The sequence below is a fragment of the Zootoca vivipara genome, chromosome 16 (assembly GCF_965207765.1).
Source record: "Zootoca vivipara chromosome 16, rZooViv2.hap1.1, whole genome shotgun sequence".
Taxonomy (NCBI): domain Eukaryota; kingdom Metazoa; phylum Chordata; class Lepidosauria; order Squamata; family Lacertidae; genus Zootoca; species Zootoca vivipara.
This window is the reverse complement of record NC_142599.1, coordinates 7,107,194-7,129,692: the sequence shown is the minus strand read 5'-3', so window position 1 is coordinate 7,129,692 and position 22,499 is coordinate 7,107,194. Positions and strand designations below refer to the sequence as shown.

General features: G+C 42.4%; 1 protein-coding gene across 1 annotated transcript in view; it reads left to right on the top strand.

Moving 5' to 3' along the window:
* Window positions 1-22,499, top strand: part of LOC118076152 (transmembrane protein 132D) — a 444,754-nt gene that overhangs the window by 105,718 nt on the left and 316,537 nt on the right. Inside the window, exon 2 of the mRNA XM_088659749.1 lies at window positions 5,377-6,268. Within this exon, the coding sequence (XP_088515875.1) occupies window positions 5,377-6,268 (892 nt within the window). The remainder of the gene's footprint in view (window positions 1-5,376; window positions 6,269-22,499) is intronic.

The window sequence follows — 22,499 nt, the reverse complement described above, 5'->3', positions numbered from 1 at the left end:
ACAGGTAGGTAGCCGTGTTGATCTGAGTTGAAACAAAATAAAAAAATTCCTTCAGTAGCACCTTAAAGACCAACTAAGTTTTTATTTTGGTATGAGCTTTCCTGTGCATGCACACTTCGTCAGAAGTGGTCTGGTAGATTCTGTTTCAGTGTATCTGACGAAGTGTGCATGCACACGAAAGCTCATACAAAAATAAAAACTTAGTTGGTCTTTAAGGTGCTACTGAAGGAATTTTTTTATTTTGTCATAGGTATGAGCTTTCGTGTGCATGTATCTGAAAAAGTGTGCAAGCACACGAAAGCTCATACCTATGACAAACGTAGTTGGTCTCTAAGGTGCTACTGGAAGGAATCTTTTTTTTTTTAATCATTTAGAAAACGAAGAGTAAGAAAAGGCAGAATTATGTACAAATAGTTCAGAAAGTTTGGGAAACAGTATCACAGATCAAAGAAGAGATTATCATTGCTAATTTAGTTCCTTTTACATAATTCATATAATAATTTTCTTGCTCCCCCCCCCCCCAGATCCTGTCTACTGTTTTTGCACTCCACCTTGGAAATATTTGCATGCTGTTTTTCGGCTGTAATTGCAATCCACCATAGCCTCATTAGCTATTCCTCCTCGGTTGATTGTTTTAAGGACCCCAGTGCCTTCCAAATTAAATTACCAGCCCTGTTGAAGGTCAGGGAGCCACTCCACCTAAACTGCTGGAGGGACCAGAAAGACCCCGCATGCCCTCTTTGATTAAGTATTTTGGCACCAGTTCTGTGTTGTGGATATCTTTTTTGGGGGGGGGGAGTGACTTTTGCTCTTTGCTCTACTGCCTTATTTAGTCAAGGTGAGGCCTTGATGCTAGGATAGCATTCCTCTCTTGTGCAGAGGTCCTAGATGTTGGCCCCCCAGATCTGTATGTGAGAGGTGTGATGCATTGTCCCTTGTGAAGAACGGCTCTCCCATACAGTTTGCCTGGTCAGGAGCATCCCAGACCCTGAAATTTCCAGGCCCAAACCTGAGAGTTAGGGGTGGTCCCTCGCGATGTCACATGGGCAGGCCCTGGTGATGTCTTGGGATGGGCCCCAGTGATATCATTTAAGCATGACTCATTAAGCATTATCAAAGGAGAAGAGGAGACTTCAGCTGCCAATTGTGCCCAGCCTAGCCCCCACAAAGCCCCCTTTTGCTCAACGGAGAGAAGCCAACAGCACAACAACCCACAAAGCAGGCTGCAATTGCAGACTCTCGAAGTGTCCCTATTTTCCAGGGACAGTCCCAGATTTATAGAAGCCATCCTGGTTTCTGATTTGATCCCGGAATGTCCCACTTTTCCTTTTGGATGTCCCTATTTTCATCAGAGAAATGTTGGAGGGTATGGAGTTCTGAGACCCCTGAGCCAAGGAGATACAAAGATATCTGAAGGCAGCCCTGTATAGGGAAGTTTTTAAATGTTTTATTATGTTTTTTATAAATGTTGGAAGCCCCTCAGAGTGCCTGGGGCAACCTGGTCAGATGGGTGGGGTATAAATTTTTTTTGTTGTTGAATAGGGCATCCCTATTTTCACTGGAGAAACGCTGGAGGGTATGGAATCAAAGGAAAGTTTAGCACAGCCCCTGGGAAGAAAAAGCAGATGGACACAGCAAGAATAACCACTCCAAGTTTCACTCTAAGCCAGTGCCTCCTGCTTTCTCCTGCTGCACTGCATCTATTTATTGGGGAGAGCTGTAGCTCAGTGCTTAGAGCATCTGCTTTGCCTTCAGAAGGTCTCATGTACAGCCATCTATTTGGGGGAATAGGTTCAGCCACCTTTTGAGAGATCATTCCCCAAACTTGGCCTGAGGGTTCCCGAAGTGGGAGTGGCAGTCTTCGTTGATGTTTCGATGCCAGGCGCCACCTTGAATAAAGATGGCAAACCAAAATATGACTTGGGATTGAATTCTCCCAATTTTTGGTATGATAGGTGCACACTCGCAAATTGCACTATCCATTTAAAAATCACAATTTTTTAAAGAAACAAAATAAATAAAATTCCTTCAGTAGCACCTTAAAGACCAACTAAGTTTTTATTTTGGTATGAGCTTTCGTATGCATGCACACTTCGTCAGATACACTGAAACAGAATCCACCAGACCCTTATGTATATTCAGAGGGTGGGGGGTGGGGGAGATGGGAATGGGTGATGGGCTGATAGGAGTGGTAAACCTGTTGATGACTGTTAACGACTGTTAATGACTGCAATTGGTCTTCCGGGGGGGGGAGCAAGGGCTGAGGTGCTAAGGAAAGCTTGATCATGTGTAATGAGATAAGAATCCTATGTCTCTGTTCATTCCAGGTGGCTCCATGGTTTTAAGCTTGCTAATGAGTTGCAATTCAGCAACTTCTCTTTCCAGTCTGTTTCTGAAATTTTTCTGTAATAAAACAGCTGCTTTAAGATCTTGTATAGAATGTCCTGGGAGATTGAAGTGTTCTCCTACTGGTTTCTCTGTCTTGTGGTTCCTGATGTCAGATTTGTGTCCATTTATCCTTTGGCGTATGGTTTGGCCTGTTTGTCCAATATAGAGAGCTGAAGGGCACTGTTGGCATTTGATGGCATACACAATGTTAGAAGATGAGCAATTAAATAGTCCTGAGATGGTATGTTGGATGTTGTTGGGGCCAGTAATGGTGTTGTCTGGGTATATGTGGCAGCAAAGTTGGCATCTGGGTTTATTGCAGGCTCTGGTACCAGTGTCCATGTTAAGTCTGGTGGTTGTATTATTGTAGGTGAGGAGTTGTTTAAGATTGGGTGGCTGTCTGTAGGCAATGAAAGGTCTTCCTCCCAGAGCTTGAGAAAGGGAGCTGTCATTGTCCAGGAGTGGTTGTAGATCTCTGATGATGCGTTGTACTGTTTTAACTTGGGAGCTGTATGTGATAACTAGTGGTGTTCTGTTATTTTCTTTTTTGGGTCTGTCTTGCAGCAGGTTCTCTCTAGGTATCAGTCTGGCTCTGTTGATCTGTTGTTTAACTTTTTTTAGGTTTCTAAAAATATCCGGGCAGCACCAGGCCCTCCCTGCTAGCGTTTAATAGTTCTGAGTAAGCACTTGGATGGGGTTGGCGAATGACCACAGACAAGAAAATCTTCCTGGGCATCCATGAAATAAGTCAGCATTCTGAGAGTTTCATTCTCACCACCCCACCCCACTGCTTTGTGCTGGTATTCCGGACAGATTCTCTTGCTCTTTTTATCCATAGTCTGAAGTCTTAATGCTGTTTTTCATGGGTGAATGGGTGTGTATGTGTGGTTTGCCAAGACTGTATCAGTGAGTTGGGTCTTACCGCAGTCTTTCAGAGCTTTAATTATGCAAGCCTTTTAAACAACCATAAACAGAGCACAAAGCAATGTCAGAGCCGCTGCTGGCGGCACGGAATGAGAGAAGGAGTTGTGAACTTTTGAAGGCCGCCGTGTGGCACTCCCTCTCTCCTCCCTTGAAATTCGTCCTGATCAATATGCCCCAAAATTCTGACCAAAGGGCCCGTTTTTGTTATGATTGTCTCAGAGTGGTTGAACACTACCATCCTGTGTTCAATACTGTTTGCTCCTGGACATTTCAGGGAGTGTGTGTCCTATAGCTTCCTGCTGAAATCCTGTGACTTTGCATTCTGAATGGTCTGAACCAGCAGCTAGGATTTGTATGAAGGGATATAGGAAATTCTTCCCCCCTCCCCAATATGAGCATGCCCACAAGGTGAGTTCATCATTGTATTTTCAACCATGGAAAGAGGCTTAATGGGTGGGAATACAGGGCAGCACCTTCCAAAGGAGGTGCAAAGAACTCCATCTTCGTGTGGATGTTGAAAACATCTCATTTCCACCTGGCTGTGAATATATTCTGGACCTTTTTTTATTTTAAGGTTTTAGTTTTAATTCTTGTTACTTGCTAATCTGAAAATGAGATGGACCCTTCTGCCTCCCCCCCCCCCTCCAATGCACACCGCAATCCTTGGAAAGAATTGTGGTGGGGATGCAAGAACAATGCAATTATTTAAAAGAATAATAAAAAATGGAACACAACTTGCGGACTCAAATTTGAAGAATTATCTGTGCAATTGAAACTGTTGGTGTTTGGCGAGTGATGAAATGCTCAATTTGGAGTTTCCACGGGGTACTGGGTCAACTCATTAGCTCGCTTGATTAACGTGCCATTCACAATTGTGCACAACCTTGTCCTTGTTCCACCTCTCTTGCATTAAAAAAGGGAAGGAAGCAGCATTTGAAACTAGAAGTGGGAAGTATATCAAACATTTCAGTGTTGTGTACTTCCAGATTCTGGGCACTCCATTCCCTACCCACCTTTGTTCCCTCTCCCTATTCCCTTAATAGTCAGCATTATGTTCCTATTCATACTCAGTTCTCATTGAGCTATCTTGGGGTTTTCCCTGTATTTGGTTCCCCCACCCCACTTGCTTCAAGCAATATTGGGGCTTCTCCAATGGCGGCTGATGTCCATAGGCAAGGAGACCGCTAGTAGGTGAAGCCAAAGCCAATGCCGTTGGTCTCAACTTTGTCCCCATCTCCCTCTTTTCTGTGTTCTGCAAGGGTGACACTTAAGACAAAGACGGAGGAAGTGATAGGCTGTGCCATCCCCTAGAATGGCTGTAAGTCAGGGGTAGGTGAAAGCCTGACTGAGGCTTAGCAGGGAAGTGCCTCATTTGCCCAAATGGGCCAGCCTCCACTGGGGGTGCAGGCAACAGCTCCATACCCCTTATCAGATCAGCACAAAATGTAGTGGCGGCGGGTTTAAAAGGGGATTAGACTGGTCCCTGTTGGACAATTGATCTGCCAGTGGCTTTTAGCTTTGATAATCCCTATTCACAGGTGGTACAGTGGTGCCTCGCTAGACGAATGCCCTGTAAGACGAATTTTTGGCTTAACGAAGAGATTTTTCTAGTGGAGGTTGCCTCGCAAGATGAATTCGTTTTGCGAAAAATTCGTCTAGCGAATTGCGGTTTCCCATAGGAATTCATTGAAATTCAATTAATGCGTTCCTATGGGGGAAAAAAATCAATGCATTCCTATGGGATTCGCTAGATGAATTTTTCGTTATACGAATTGACCCGTGGAATGAATTAAATTCGTCTAGCGAGGCACCACATATCTCTGGTACACTTCTCAGTTGCTGGTGTGGGGCAATCTGCAGAAGAGGGCTATTGCTTTTATTGCCTGCTGGGGGACTTCCTGGAGGCCTCTGACTGGCAATTGTGGGAAATGGGATGTTGAAGCAGATAGACCTTTTGTTCTGAATGCCACAGGACTTTTATGGTGTGTTTTTTCCCCCGGCCCTTGGAATATTTCCCCTCAATATTAGCTTTCAGGCTTCTAAACTCTCCTTTCCTTTTACCAGTGACGGAAAGCCGGGGGATCCTGGAGAGCATCCAGAGGTTCTCCTTGCTGCCGACATATCTGCCTGTGAGTTACCACATCCACAATGCAGATGTTTCCTTCTTTCTGAAAGAAGCAAACCAGGATATCATGAGGAACTCTAGCCTTCAATCTCGAGTGGAGTCCTTCCTAGTCTATAAATCCAAGAGGCCGCCCATCCTGAATGCAACGTATGGGCCTTTTTCTATCGAGCAGGTGGTTCCCCAGGACCTATTGTCACCTTCGAATCCATTTGGAGCGACTGCCCCCAAGTTCTCTTTTAACTGGAAGTTGAAGGCGTACATCATGAACAACAAAGTCTACCTAAGCCACCCCAAAGTCCAGATCCTGTTCTATATAGTCGGGAGGGACTGGGATGACTACAGCGTCACTGAAAAGCTGCCATGCTTAAGGGTCTTCGCTTTTCGAGAGACAAGGGAAGTCCGAGGGAGCTGTCGGCTGAAAGGAGATCTGGGGTTGTGTGTGGCTGAGTTGGAACTTCTTCCTAGCTGGTTCAACCCACCAACGGTAGTTGCTGGCCGTAAGAAGCTGCTGAATCAGTCGGAAGGGAGCCCAGTGGAACTTTATTATGCTATCCAACCAGGGGACGAGAAAGGGGATTGTGCTAAGGAGGATCTAAGGAAGAACAATGGGATCAGACCTGGGCGCAATGATATTGATGAATCGGGGCCACCCTTGCAGCGAATTGGGAGTGTTTTCCTCTACCAGACACAAGGTAGCCCTTCCTTAAGTGAAATGTGGTTGGATAGCAACATTGCTATCCAGTATATACCAAAGACTGTCAAGCAAGGGGATGTTTTGACCTTTCTGGTGTCCATTGCTAAAAATTCAACAGAGGACCAGTTCACCTTGAGGTAAGAGCAATTGGTTCTGTATATGTAACTCAGATCAGTTTGTCCTCCCATGTGAATATTATTAACTCTTCCTTGGGTGCCCCACTTCTTCCTTTTGCTTTAACACCCACCAAATCTCTTGATACCTGAATCTTACCATTTTGACGATGCTTTGCTTCAATGTTTACATTTGATAGCAGCATTTAATGTGCGAGGCTGTTTGATAGCATTTCAGAAGGTGATGGTATAGCAGAATTGATGGCATTTGAAGGTTGGCAGGCAGTAGTAATTTAGTTTTTGTCTATATTTGATTGGCACTGTGCACTGGCAGTATTTGATGGCTGACATACAGCTGTATTTAAGGAAATGGTCATTTTCAAAGTCCCAGTTTCAGTTCTTATATTTGGATTTGGTTGCCAGCCAAACTTGAATGATTTGTTGCTGCCTAGCAAGAGAGAGAGAAGTTTCGGAAAGGTGAAACTTCTTTCCCTCCTGAAACCTCCCTATAGAGATGTAGGGAAGGCTTTTTGTTTTTTTAAAAATTATTGTATGTTTTATATATCTACATATACAGTACAACATCTACATATAAAAGATCACATACAGATTGTTGCAATAAAAACAACACAACACCAGCCCTTTCCTTAAAAGTAAAGGTAAAGGGACCCCTGACCATTAGGTCCAGTCGTGACCATTAGGTCCAGTTGTGACCGCACTCATCTTGCATTATTGGCCAAGGGAGCCGGCGTACAGCTTCCAGGTCATGTGGCCAGCATGACAAAGCCGCTTCTGGCAAACCAGAGCAGCACATGGAAATGCTGTTTACCTTCCCGCTGTAGCGGTTCCTATTTATCTACAGTACTTGCATTTTGACGTGCTTTCGAACTGCTAGGTTGGCAGGAGCTGGGACCAAGCAACAGGAGCTCACCCCATCGCAAGGATTCGACCCGCCGACCTTCGTATCAGCAAGCCCTAGGCTCAGTGGTTTAACCCACAGCGCCACCTGGGTCCTTAAAAGTAACAGGCCCTAAAAGCGAAGAAAGTTACAAAGGGCTGATTGTGGCAAGTTGCTGATTCATGTAGGTTCACCCTATCTGTACTTAAAAACAGTCATAAAAACAGGAAGAAGAAGAAGAAGAAAAAAACCAAGATAATAAAATAATAATCAATCCATAATTAAAATATGCACCTTGCTTAAAACCGATAACCACCAGACTGGATATAATAGTTACAATCCTGCATTGCCGCCTGGAACAAGGGGTTAGAGTAGCTGATCTCTAGGGTATATTCCAACACATTTGGTGCATTTTGACTATTAATGAGACTAGATTATTTAGAACACACGAGAGACTCTTCAGGTTGTCCCTTTTCCCACCCACCCCTTTCTATTTCCACCATGTTGTTGTTACAAACTCACACTTTGCCTTGTTTTGCTTTAAATGGCTGAACCTGATATCATAGCTGATGCTGTTTATAAGCTGCTGTTATCTCTTTTACTACTGTGTTTTTTTTAAAAAAAATGCTTTCTTTAAAAGAAAAATGTAAGAAGCCATCCCAAGCACTATCTTCCAGTGCTTCTCAAATCAAACAAACATCCAAAAATACAACGTTGGGCTTTTAAAACATTCTGACTCTTCCAAAATATCGCAAGTAAAACACATATTGTGTATTTGCAATAAATAATAAATGATAAATAATAAAGAACACACACCAGGATAGGGCCAGAATGACATCACAATGCAAGCAAATACTACCTGTAGAAACAACGGGAGATAGTAAAAATAGCAAAAATTGAAAAAAAAAACATGCTTTCATTGTACAGAGGAAAACATCATCCTAGACAGTTGTCAAAACATACCAGCCTGTAGCCCTAAAACCTGCCTGGAATTTTTTAAAAATGGTTTTCACTACTTGCCTAAACTGCACAACCCTATACATGTCAAATTGTGTTCCTTCTAGGTAAATGTGTAAAATATTTCAGTTAAACCACAGGTGCACTGGCAGGCAGTTCCATAACCTTGGAACCAGTTTAATTCTGAAAGAACGCATTTGCATCCTGATGACTGAATAAAGAGACAGACACACAGGTTGAGGTTGAACTGGGCCACTTTTATTCAGTGAACATAAGGAGATCAGCAGAAACTATGAAGGGGGAACTAACGCCATTGGGTGACATTTCCCTGCCTGCGGAAACAGAGGCACTATCCCTTTTCCCAGGCCACACCTTGGAAGTGAGAAGGGAAGAGTTGCTGCCCCACCACTCCCACGGACCCCATAGCTCCAGGGGGACGAGTCAGCTTGGCTTCAAATCCTAGAGTTTAGAGAGTGAACCTCAAGGGCAGCCAATGCCCTTGAAGGGTACCTAAATGTCAGGTGGCTGCAAGCAACTCCCCGTTGCCCAGGAATGTACAAAGACAAGGAAAGTTTCTCACCATCTGCTTTTTATTCGGTATTTACAGAGAGAGAGACTTTGGAACACGGCCTCTTGGATAATGGCATTGTCCCAAATGAATCTCCACTCCCCACCTCTCCCACTTCCTCATATATCACTTCTATGGGTGCTGACAAGCACCCTCTGCCTTTGAGCTCTTTGCTCTCCTACTTTCAAGACTCGCCAGGTTCTGGGAGAGAGGAAGTCTGGAATGCTTTCTAAAGACACTGAGTCCATCAGCTGCCCCCCATTGCTTCCTCTTCTTCCTTCTCTTCCATTATTTCCCAACTTTCCCCCTCATCTGCCTCTGAGCTGTGGCCTCCTTCAACCCCCCTGTTGTGATTCTGAACTGCCTTCCTCTTCTCTGGAAGGGTCAGGCTGGGGAGGCGGTCTCCACCATTCCTCTTCTGCCCAGTCCCTGACATCAACGGACACCAGCAGGCTAAAACAAGATGGTTCCCCTTGTATTAAGGAGCTGGCTGAAATCTCTGGAGACATTGATTCCAAGGAAAGGGGTAGATTTAGTTTTCAGGGTGGGAAGAAAAAGGGGGAAGAAGATTTTGAAAACTAATTATGAATATTTTTGGGTAAAAGGCTAGAGAATATTGGGTAATAAAGGTAAAGAGAAGTATGATGGGTAAATGGTTAAAAAGAAGTTATAAATTGGAAGAAAGAAGGTAATCTTAGATTTGGAAACTGCAATAATTAGTGATTGATAAGGAACTCAAGAAGGGGAAATGAGGAAGTCCGAAACATTTGGATTAGAAATGGGAAAATATGATAATGTTTTATGTCTGTTTATTTTTATTTTGGGTTTTTTCTTTCTATCTTCCCTTCACTCTTTTATATACAATGAATAAGAATTATTTAAGAATAAGGTTATGAAATGGGATATAAGACGTAATTTTTTTTTAATTTTTTTTTAATATAAATCTTTATTCAAATTTTTTAAAAACCACATACATAACTAATGAAAACACATACATAACTAAGGAAAACGAAAAACAAAAATAATAAGAATATTCAAATTGTACACAATGAATATGTAAAAGAAAAAACAAAAACAAAGAACAAGAGGGAAACATAAGCAATATTGTCACGAATAAAGTAAAAAGAGAGAAAGAAAAAAAAAGAAAAATACAAATAAAAATCACTTCCTGTTATTTACAGCACGCGTTTCTTTGTTTCCTCTCTTCTTCTTGCTGATCCTCCTAATCTATTCCACAGCTCATTTTTACTTCATATTTAATTTCCTCTCTCCTTTTAAATTCTAATCTAGGCACTTCACTAAATTAATCTTTATATTTTCTCTCTCCATATACTCTTGAACGTACTTCCATTCTTTCATTATCTTTTGTCTCGGAACGTGTCTAATTATTGCCGTTAATTTTGCCAATTTTAAATATTCAATTAGCTTCTCCTGCCATTCTTGTATCGTAGGTAAGCTAGCCCCTTTCCATTTCGATGCAAGCAATACCCTTGCCGCTGCACAGGCGTACAGCAGGATATTCACTCTATCTTTTGGTATATCCAATGGAGTCATACTCAGGAGAAAGGTTTCAGGGGTCTTTTTAAATGTACATTTTAAAAGTTTTTTTAACGCTTCATATACTTGGTTCCAAAATTCCGCCACTTTCGGACATGTCCACCAGCAATGATAGTAGCTCCCAATTTTATCCTGACATTTCCAGCATTTCCCCTCCCCTGTTTTATAATATTTTGCGATCTTATCCGGGGTCATATGCCATCTATAGAACATTTTCAAGATATTCTCCTTAATTGATATACAAGCTGTAAATTTGGCGTCGAATTTCCACAATTTATCCCATTGATTTATCATAATCGGCCTGCCAATATCCGATGCCCATTTTATCATAGTATTTTTTGTAAGCTCATCTTTTAACTCCCAGTCCAATAAGAATCTATAAACTTTTCCAAGTATTTTTTTCTCATTATCTAAAATAATTTCTTGTAATTTAGACTTTTCTTTGGAGAACCCAATTTCCCTATGTATCTTGAAAATGCTCTGTACCTGGCAATAATGTAACCAACTGGCACAATGTGTTTTGATTTCTTCATATGATTTTAAATTGAGTTGGTCCTTATCTTGTATCAGTAAATCTCAGTATGTGGGCCATTTTTCCTTTATTGGGTATCTGCTCATCGCTGTCATTTCGGTGGGTGACGCCCACCAAGGGCTATATGGCTCCAATAGCTGTTTATATTTGAGCCAAATCTGGTACAGGGATTTCTTGATAACATGATCTTTAAATTCTCTTTGATTTCCTTTTTCCTCCAACAAGAGGTAGGCGTGTCTGAATCCCTCTAGTTCCAACAATTCTCGATTCTCCAGAATCAGCCATTCTTTTATCCAGCACCATCCGGCTGCAGCGTAATATAATTTTAAATCAGGGACCCCCCACCCTCCTCTTTCTCTAACTTCTGTCAATAATTTAAACTGTATCCTGGGTTTTTGGTTTGCCCAGATAAATTTACTTAATATTCTTTTCCACTCGTCAAATATTTCCGTTTTTCCTATTATGGGTAGCATCTGGAAGAGGAAGATAATTTTTGGGAGGTTCACCATTTTAATCGCCGCAATCTTTCCCGAAAGGGACAGGAATAGTTTGTCCCATCTACCTAGATCCTCCTTTATTTCCTTCCATAATTTTGCGTAATTATTTTCGAATAAGTTAATATTATTTGATGTTACTTCTATGCCTAGATATTTTAATTTATTTACAATTTGCCATTCTGCCAATTCTTCCAACTCCTTAATTTCTTTTCCTCTTAAATTTTTAATCATAATTTTTGTTTTTTTTGCATTAACTTTAAATCCAGATACTCTCCCATAATTCTCCAAATTTTGCTTTAATTTAAGTATTGACTCTTTTGGGTCCTCCAACATAATTATAACGTCATCCGCATAAGCCTTTATTTTTATTGTGTGCTGCTTAACTTTAATGCCCTTTACTCCCTCATCCTGTTTGATCTCATTTAACAGATATTCAATTGATAATATAAATAATAGGGGCGAGAGTGGGCAGCCTTGTCTTGTCCCCTTACCAATATCGAACTTTTCTAATATGTTTCCATTCACAATTAACTTTGCTGACTGATTCTTATAAATGGTTTTTATACTTTGTAAGAAATTGCCCTTGATACCCATCTTTTCCATAGCGCCTTTCATGAACTCCCATGATAAGCGATCAAAAGCTTTTTCAGCGTCGAGAAAGATAAACGCCGCTTTCTTTCCCGGGTTCCAATCCAGGAATTCTATCATATTTAAAAATATCCGTATATTATTTGCAATTTTTCTTCCTGGCAGGAACCCTTGTTGGTTTTGGTCAATTATTCTATTTAGTATCTTTTTCAATCTTTCTGCCAATATATTTGCATAAATCTTATAGTCGACGTTTAATAATGATATAGGCCTAAAATTTGCCACATGTACTTCTTCTTTTTTCTCTTTTGGTATTAAAGTTATGTATGCTTCCTGCCAGGATTGCGGAATATTGCCTTCGGTTAGTGCTTCATTTACCAATCTCCAATATATCTCTATTAGATCTAACTGAAAGGTTTTATAGTGCTGACTTCCCAGCCCGTCTGTGCCGGGGCATTTTCCTAATTTCATTTTGGCGATTGCTGTTTGGATTTCTTGTTTTGTGATTTTCTTATTTAGGAATTCTCTCTCTTCCTCATTTATAACTTTCCCTTTGTAATTTCCTAGATATTTCTTTATCTCCCCTTTGTCCTCTGGCCCTCTCTCATATAGACTTTTATAGAATTTTGTCAAACATCTATTTATGTCCTCCTTTTTTGTCCAATTTCTCCCTTCATCTTTAACACATGTTATAATTTTCTCGTTTTGTCTTTTCTTCAGTTGCCACGAGAGGAGTTTACCTGTTCTATTACCCCATTCAAAATTTCTTTGGTTGAGCCATTTAATTCTATTCTCAATTTCTTGATTAACTACACTCTCCAATTCTTTCTGTAAAATTTTTATTTGGTTCGCCAATTGTTTTTTTGATGGGTTTTTTACTTGTTCTCTTTCCTTTTCTTCTATTCTCTTTTTAATTTCCTCTATCCTAGCCTTCTTTTCTCTTTGTTTCTTTCCTTTCTGCTGAATGTATAGACCCCTTATAAAAGCCTTGCTAGCGTCCCATATTGTTGTTAATTTTGTCTCTCCATTCATGTTAGATTCAAAAAATTCTTTCAATGATTGTTTCATTCTTTCTACAAATCCCTCATCCCTCAACAAATCCTCATCCAGTCTCCATCTCCTAGTACCCTTTTGCCCATCTTCTATTCCCACCATCACTGGGTTGTGGTCAGTTATCAGTTTAGACATTATTTCACATTTTCTTATTTTTGGACAAATACTCTTGGTCAACCATATCGCATCCAATCTCGCTGCTGATTTTTTGGCCAGGGAGTAATGTGTATATTTTTTCCCCGTTGGGTTTCTCTCTCTCCATATATCTATTAAATCATAATTTGCTGTTAGATCTAAAAAGCTTTTGGGTAATTTCCCACCTTTTTTCCTCCCCGTATTGGTTCTGTCTAATTCCTTGTTAATTATTCCATTTAAATCTCCTGTCAGAATCAATTCTTCCCCATTCCAATTTTCTCCCACTAATTTTCCAATTTTATCAAAGAATGCTGATTTGCAGCCATTTGGTGCGTATATGTTGACCACCAATATTCTCCCACTATTTAAGTGTATTCTTGTTCCAACCACCCTTCCTTCTTTATCTTGAAATGCTTTTTCCGCTTTAAATTTTGGATTTACATATGTTACCACCCCCCTCTTATTTTTCTCGTCCGCTGAGATGAATTCATTTCCCAATCTCTCATTTTTTAGGATCCTTTCGTGCCTGCGGGAGATATGCGTCTCCTGCAGGCACATTATGTCCCAGCGCCCTTTCTTCAATAAATGTTCTATTTTATTCCTTTTCGATTTTTTGTTCAGGCCATTTATATTCCAGGAGATCAAATTATACATGATTCTTTATTTAGATATAAGGGAATATAGAGATATAGAAATCAAACAGCTGTTCCTGATTTTCCTAAAATAAAAGGAGTGGCTTCTTGTTTTGTTGTTTCTAACGGCAAACTTGTTAGGAAGTTAACCGAGGAGATCAAAAGAAATCAAAAAAGTTAAAGAACTAAAGAAAAATCGTAAATCTTAAATCATAAATCACAACATGCAATTTAAAATGCTGTGTCCCTTTCCTATCTTCCTACTTCCTCAATTTTCCCAATACTGTCTCTTCCACTTCACTTCCTATCTGGTCTTTCGATAGTCAATGATCTTTTCAACCCGTAACCTCTTTCCCTCCCTCTTCCTCTTCGCCCACTTCGTTCTTTAATCTTCTTAAGAATTTGTCAGCGTCCTCTGGTGTTCTGAACGTCTTCCTTCTTTCCTTGAAGACAAAAGTCAGGCCTTCTGGGAACTCCCATTGAAACCATATGCCTCTTCTCGTCAGGGCTTCGGTTAACTCTTTATATTTCTGTCTTTTAAGGACAAACCTTTTAGGTACCTCCTTAAATATGGCCACCACTCTTCCATCTATTATTAATTCTTCCTCCTTTTTCCTTTGCAGAATTCTATCTTTTAATACTCTTGAGTTTAAGATGACCATGCAGTCACTTGGTCCTTTCCTGCCTTTTGCTTTATCTGTCCGTAACCTGTAGATTTTATCTATGTCAAATACTAGGTCATCTTCTTTTACTTTTAACCAGTTTGCCAGTTCTTTGGTAATTCTTTCGCTCAGATGTTCATTTTGTGTTTCTTGCACACCTTTTAATCTTAGCCACAGGGATTTCTGCTTCATTTCTAATAAAGCTACTTGGTCTGCTAAGTTCTCTTGCATCTTTGTAATATTCTGTCTTTCCTTCTCTTCCTCATCGCGTAGCTCTTTCATTTCTTTATGGTCTGTCACAATTTTCTTAATAGATTCTTCTTGTTTATGAACCTTGACATTTAAGTCTTTCATTGATTTATCTAATTCTTTATTCTTCCCATAGAGTTCTTTAATTTGGCCAGATATTTCCACTATGAACTTAGAATTGCTTTCGATCTTGGCCTCCACTGTGTCTAGCTTTTCGTTCAGTGTTTTGTTCATATCTGTGATGAGTTGTTTATGTGATGAGTTCATTTCTGCAATGAGCTCCTTGATATCGGCTAGAGCATCATTTTCCTGTGTAAGGGATTGTCTTCTTGGTAGTTGGGCTTGAGTTCTTTTACTTCCCATTTCTGGTTATTTTGAGTATTATTTTCTTGGCAAATATTTTTGGCAGATATTCTTGGCAGATATTCTTGGCAGATATTCTTGGCAAATATTTCTTTCTTAGCCCTTTATCACTTGTCTGCAGGGAGTCCCCTTCACCCCTAAGGTTAAGAATCCATGGGGGGGAGTCACACAGTATTTCGGAAATTGCCTTGGGGGTAGGGTTTAAGAAGATAATTTAGTCCTTGATTTCTAGATTAAAATAGCATAGTTGCACACAGTTCATAATTCAAAACCTCCAGCAGATGTCGCTATTTTATGTTGTGAGCTTGGGGAGGGTTTCACTTCTCCCTTTCCGTGAAGAAGGCGGAAGCTATGACTCTGCAGTTCTAACGGCGTTTTTAGATCTTATCCGCCATTTTTTCTCTCGGTCCCCTTTCTCTCTTTCTCTCTTTCTTTCCTGTCCACCCCCGCGTCCTTCACCACCTCTCCTATTCTGTCTCTTGCGTCGCCTCCTCCCCTCTATGTAGCGTTCTTTTAGATCTTTTGAAGTTTTACCTTTTACCTTCACCGGCGTAGTTTACGGAGGTCGCGGTAGATTGTTAAGTTACACACTTCTCAGATGGTCGCAGCCTCTGATTCTGTTGTTTCAAATTCACTTCTTTCTCTCCCGACCCCTTTTTCCTGTGAAGCGCTTTCACTCTTGCCGCTTTCGGCTATCTACTGAGTGCTTAAAAGGAGTCCTGTTTGTAGCAATCTCCCTCCGCGTCTGTAAGTAACTCACCGACTTCGCTGTATCGACCTGGGTTCCAGCAAGGTTGATTTGGAATCCTTTTACTTTTCCTCCCTGGTCGCCCTCTTAAAGTCTCTTTCAGTCGGAGTGCCAAGGGTGCTCGCTATTGCGAGTTTTTCAGGACGCCTCCTCAGCGCGACCGTGGTCTATGGCGTCGGCTCCTCTTCGTCCTCTACACCAAATGGTGCCGGGACGAAGTTCTGCCTCCTCGTCAACTTTTTATTAATCGGAGAGGGACCCGCACTCTCTCCTTTCAAGTTGGGGGGTTTTGGTGTCTTGACCCCCCCTTCGGGCCGATCGCTGAGCTAAAAACCGCTCCGGTTTTACGGAGCTTTGTTTTTTCGTGACTCGTCCTCTAGCGCACCCTGGCCGGAAGTCATAAGACGTAATTTTATGATGTCTAGATAAGATTTGGAAATGGAAAGAGTTAATTATTAATAAGGACTGTAAGAAGGGGAAGTGAAGATGTTTGAAGAAGTAAGAGGTGATATACATTGTCTTTTTTGCATTTTGTATTTTTGTATCTCTTTTTTAAAAAAATTTCTTTTTTTTCTTTTCCTTTTTTTCCTTCTCTATGTAAAACTCAATAAAAATTATTTTTTTAAAAAAACAACAACAACAAGATGGTTCGTTCCCCTTCTCCCACCTGAACTGTCCACGTGACCATATTGAGCCAGATTGCTAGTTGGCGCACCATCCCTTATGGCTGACAGGCTGCACTGTGGACCAGTGTTAGAACGGGCTTCTGGTTAACTAACAGAAAACATTGTCCTGGGCATCCCTGTTTATGTATGCAGATATCATATGTTTGAAACCCTCTGCTTGTAAACCAAACCCTGCCTGAGCAGCTGTTTGGAGGAGAAAGCTCCCTTGATTCCTCAGGCTTTGCAGTTTCTTGACACGTCTGAAAAATGTGTTGCAGAACTCAAAAGAGAATGAAGCAGTGCTTTGTCTCTGACAATATTTAAGCAGGGTTTGGTAAGTTGGCTTGTGTCACCTCCCTGGTGTGTTAAATTGTGGCGGGGTGGAACATCAATGTTTTATTATTCTTATTATGTGTACAATGTTAGAAGCACATTACAAAATGTCAGTGATAGAAACATAATAAAAAACATAGGCTGCCTCCTGCCCCCTAGCTATGACCAGGGGCGGCTTGCCCATTGACTCTAGTGGCACCAGGGTGCCTGGGTGCCGAGGGGGCGCCCCAGCAAGTGGGGAAGGTGCAGCGTGGCCCCGCTGTGAGGTGTGGGGGCCGCCGTGAGGCTCCCGTCGCACGGTACGCCAGGTAAGAGCTTTCCTTTTTTTCAAAAAAAGAGAGGGGGGTGCCCGAGGGATCCCTGCACCAGGGCGCCCGATGACATTAAGTTGGTAGTGACTATGACTCTGGTTATGGCCAATCCAAAGGCCTCATAATAGATTCCAGTCACAGGAGCCTGTGTTAACACTTCCTTGTCCCCTTCCTGTTCCTGAAGATGGCTGTGACTGAGACCTTCAATGCACAAGGTCTTAGGTAGCTCATGACGCCTCAGGCATTGCTTGCCCAGCCTTGAAATCATTGACAGCTGGCAGTGCTTAGCTGAAAGCTCAGCTCAAAATTGGGGTGTGGGAGAGAAACTGCATGCCCCCACTCACCCCTTTTCACTGTCCCTGTCTGTTCATGCAATCCTGGCGATAGTGATCATGCTCCTATCTGTTTGGCCATTGCGGGCAGCAGGACTGGAGGCGGGGAGTCAGTTCAGATTGTATTTAAATGTGCATGTACCTAATTCACACTTTCTGAATCAACACATTAACCCAAACACATGCATTCTTTGAGATTCGCACTTCCACAAATTTCCGTTGCGATTCTCCAGCCAAGAAATGTGTGTTATGCATAAGCTAGCATCAAGTATGCATGAAAGTTACATAATAAAAATAAAAAATCCTTCCAGTAGCACCTTAGAGACCAACTAAGTTTGTCATAGGTATGAGCTTTTGTGTGCATGCACACTTCTTCAGATACCTGTGCGTGCACACTTCTTCAGATGCACACGAAAGCTCATACCTATGACAAACTTAGTTGGTCTCTAAGGTGCTACTGGAAGGATTTTTTATTTTTATTTTGACTGTGTCAGACCAACCAACACGGCTACCTACCTGTAACTAGTTACATAATAGTGAAGACAACACTGAGAATGCATCATATTAGAGAAAATTGCTTTGCAAGAATACTAGATTGGGCAAATTTGCTTACAGACATGTATGTTAGAAGTTTGCTGATGAATTTTCATGAAGACTTAAACACACACACACACACACACACACACACACACACACACACATGTTGTGGAAATTTTGAGACCTGAACCTAAGATTGGAAGAAGTGACGGAGAGAAACTTAATTGACAGATTCAGCCATCCTTAGCCAGCCTAGATGGACCTTTAGTTTTCTAATTCTTCCTTGCAATGAGGCTCAGTTTTAGATGGGCTTGTTTGAGTTCGGCAGGAGTAAGTGAATGGCGAGGCTACATGGGAGCATACGAGGGGAGGGACATTTTGCACGAGGCACTGCTTCAAATGAGCTTCTGCAGCCAATGGCCTGTCATGGGCACATTCGTAAACCATCAGCGCTCACTCGTGTGTGTGTGTGTGTGTGTGCGCGTCCCCCTCTCCTCCCCCCGTGACTCCTTCGCCTGGATGTCACTCTTCACCTCCTGACCTGCACAGCCCATGCATCCCATCTGTTCTTTTCCAGATTTCCAGCCCATTGGAGCAAAAGCAATGGTGAAAGCCTTTTTGCCAGCAGCCATTGGCCTTGAATCATCCACTCGGACAGAGAGTCCTGCTGCCGCTAGAGACAGGCATCTGCAATATGGTGACAGGGAGTGTATGTGTGTTTGCGAGAGAGAGCGAGAGAGAGAACATTTCCTTGTGGTTTCTGCAGCATGGAGTATATTTCCCACCCACTTCCCCACACACCAGTCTGAGGAACCGCAGGGAGAGTTCAGCATTCTTTTTTCACGCACAGAGAAAGTGCTCAGAGTCTCCCTGAACGGTTTCTCTTTACTTATTTAGTGGGAGAGAAGAGGTGGGGTGGGCAAGCTTCAGTCAAGAGAATACAGGAAGAGCCCTTTGAGAGCAGATCAAAGGGCTTTTAACCTTACAGCATGCATTTCACATTATTATTATTATTATTATTATTATTATTATTATTATTAGGCCAGTTTATGACCAGGCTTCGGCTAGATCTGGTGCACAGCTCCATTGAAAGGATACACGCTCCCGGGGGCAAGTAGTCTCTTTTTGTAAATACAGTCGTATCTTGGAAGTCGAACGCCTTGTGAGTTGAATGTTTTGGCTCCCGAACACCGCAAACCCGGAAGTGAGTGTTCCAGTTTGCGAACGTTCTTTGGAACCCGAACATCCAACATGGGTTCTGCGGCTTCCGATTGGCTGCAGGAGCTTCCTGCAGCCAATCAGAAGCCGTGCCTTGGTTTCTGAACGTTTTGGAAGTTGAACGGACTTCCGGAATGGATTCCATTCGACTTCTGAGGTACGATTGTATGGGATACTTTCCTTGTATGTTTGGATAGGCATTTGCAGTCCTGCCCTTGATGTGCTTATTGGAGGATCTGCTGCATGGATGAATGCCCACAAATGAGGCGTCGAAGACAAAAGAGACAGGAAAGGGAGCCGTGGACTCAAAAAGGTTTAAAACCTCTGCCTTCATCCACTGATCTTCATTCTAGTACAGTGGTACCTCGGTTTATGAACACAATTGGTTCCGGAAGTCTGTTCATAAACTGAAGCGTTCATAAACTGAAGTGAACTTTCCCATTGAAAGTAATGGAAAGTGGTTTAATCTGTTCCAGACGGCCTGCGGAGTACTTAAACTGAAGCGTTCATAAACTGAAGCGAACTTTCCCATTGAAAGTAATGGAAAGTGGATTAATCTGTTCCAGACGGGTCCGTGGAGTACTCAACCTGAAGCGTACTTAATCTGAAGCATGGGTGTAATTGGTTCCGGAAGTCTGTTCATAAACTGAAGCGTTCATAAACTGAAGCGAACTTTCCCATTGAATGTAATGGAAAGTGAATTAATCCGTTCCAGATGGGTCCGTGGCGTTCGTAAACCGAAAATTCGTAAACCGAGGTGTTCATAAACCGAGGTTCCACTGTATCCACAGTCTGAATCTTTGACAAATCAGACCTGAGCCATCTCTTCCCGTGTGCCAGTGCACATGTCATGCGCACTGTTTTCTTGCTCGATTGAAGGGTGTATAGATGTGGAGAGTGGAACCCAATGAGAAGTTGCCTTTAGAGTGATGGTTCCAGATGTCTGGCCCCTTCCCCCCTCACTTCATCAACCTCTGACAGAGAGAAGCCGGAGACTCTGGCTAAGACCAGACAGGCTTCTCTGCTTGAGGGACCAAGTAACTTGCCTGCCTTCCCTCCTTGGTGGGCAGTGGAGGAGTGAGCCTCTTGAAAAGCAGAGACAGCGGCCCTTCACCAAAAGACTCCATTGCGCTAGTCAAAGCAATTCCAGACTTCACTGCTGAGAATGCTTGGGAGAAGCTGTAGCTGTGACAGCCAGCCCGGGGGGGGGGGGCGCTCCTGAGCGTGCTCACCCCCATCACCATTACCCAGTTAAATGGGAGTTATTAGCTCCTGCACTTAGAAACAAATCTTTTCTCTCTCTCTCTCATTCACCCTTCCCTGAAGACACCGACAGCTGTGCTTTTACTTCCCAACCATCTCTCAAGTGCATTGGTTTTTTTTCCCTATCTCAGTCCACAAAGACATCTATTTTCTAACCTCCTACAGCTGAATTTAGAGATGAGTTGAATAATGGGAAGATTTGCTCATCTTTTGTGGTCTGACGACAAGCTTATTTGGGAAAGTAGATGCTAGGGTTACGAATTGGCTGCAAGATTGGGCCTGGATCCTGATTCAACGCTTTGTACAATGATCTACAGCGGCCTGATTTAGTTCAGGATCCAAAGCTGTTTACTTCAGAGGGGGGTGTGAGACAAGGATTTGTGCCTCCTGTCCTCTTCAATACTGGAAATAACAATGGCTATACCATAAAAATGACTATACCTCCCTTTCAACAGACGTGGATGAACTTTGTAGGCATAGTAGCTCATCCAGAGTGAATTATTGCCCCCAAGTTATAGGCAAGCAAGAATTTTTTTGGGGGGGGTAGGGGGCACATTAAAAACACCTTTTAAAAGGTGATTGTGAAGAAAGATTCTATAACTTAAAAAAATAATAATATCTGGGTTAAGTGGATGAAATTTGCAGGCATGATGGTAACCCTACCTGAGAGGATGAATCTTGCCAGATTAAATGGATGCCAAACATGGCACTACAGTAAACAAATGAGAAAATTCAGTGGTTTTCCCTGTAGCCTTTACAGTTTTGGGTGGGTAAAGAGGATTCACTCAGTCTCCCCGTGTGTCTTATGGGCAACTGATCTGAAAATAGTAGATAGGTCAGAAACCTGTCCAATTACAGGCAAATAGCTCCTGCATTTGCTTTTTGTGCTATAAACTCTTAAAGTTGTTTGGGGGTAGGGGGCACATGGATTGGAGAGTTTGGGTAAAATAATTCCTTCTGATTGTAAGCATGACCTGTCAGTCAGAACATATCTCTTTCTCTCCTTAGGCTGGTGTTTCATCTAATTCCTCCCTCTGGCATTTTCCTTCTGTGTTAAACAGGCATAGGCAAATTTGGCCCTTCAGATGTTTTGGGACTACAACTCCCATCATCCCTAGTTAACAGGACCAGTTGTCAGGGATGATGGGAGCTGTAGTCCAAAACATCTGGAGGGCCAAATTTGCCTATGCCTGGTGGTAAAGTTACAGACACTAGTTTTGCTTTTAGAAACACTTGTGTATAGCATTTATTGTGTATAGCATTTATTTTGGCATTCAAATTGCTGAGGTGCTATGAGGTCCAAAATCCCTCCAAAGTGCCTTGGGATTCACTCAAGGAATGCACCCATGCACCCATAATAGTTGGAAAATGTCAATCATTTGTGGAAAGTTATGACGCTGTGGGTTAAACCACAGAGCCTAGGGCTTGCCGATTAGATGGTCAGCGGTTCGAATCCCCACAACGGGGTGAGCTCCCGTTGTTCGCCTAACAGTTGGAAAGCACGTCAAAGTGCAAGTAGATAGCAGGATTAAATGCTATGTCAGAGGTAGGGAATATCAGGCTGGGGGACCAAATGTGGTCCTTGAAACATTTCTATCCAGCCCTCAGGATTCAATCCACGCCACACCCCTCATTGGCTTGGCTTTGCACCTGGATGGAATGTGGCGGGTTCCGCTGTGGGTTAAATCACAGAGCTTAGGGCTTGCCGATCAGAAGGTCGGTGGTTCAAATCCCCGCAACGAGGTGAGCTCCCATTGTTCGGTCCCTGCTCCTGCCAACCTAGCAGTTCGAAAGCACGTCAAAGTGCAAGTAGATAAATAGGGAAGGTAAACGGCGTTTCCATGTGTTGCTCTGGTTCGCCAGAAGCGGCTTTTTCATGCTGGCCACATGACCCAGAAGCTGTATGCCAGCTCCCTTGGCCAATAATGTGAGATTAGCGCCGCAACCCCAGAGTCGTTCACAACTGGACCTAATGGTCAGGGGTCCCTTTACCTTTACCTTTACCTTTCCACAAGGGCCAACAATGATGCGAAAATCCAGCATCGCCTGAGCTCTGTGCATGCAGCTTTCTCTCGATTGAAGTGCAGAGTGTTTGAGGACTGGACCAAAATGCTTGTTTACAAAGCTATTGTACTACCAGTCTTACTATATGCTTGT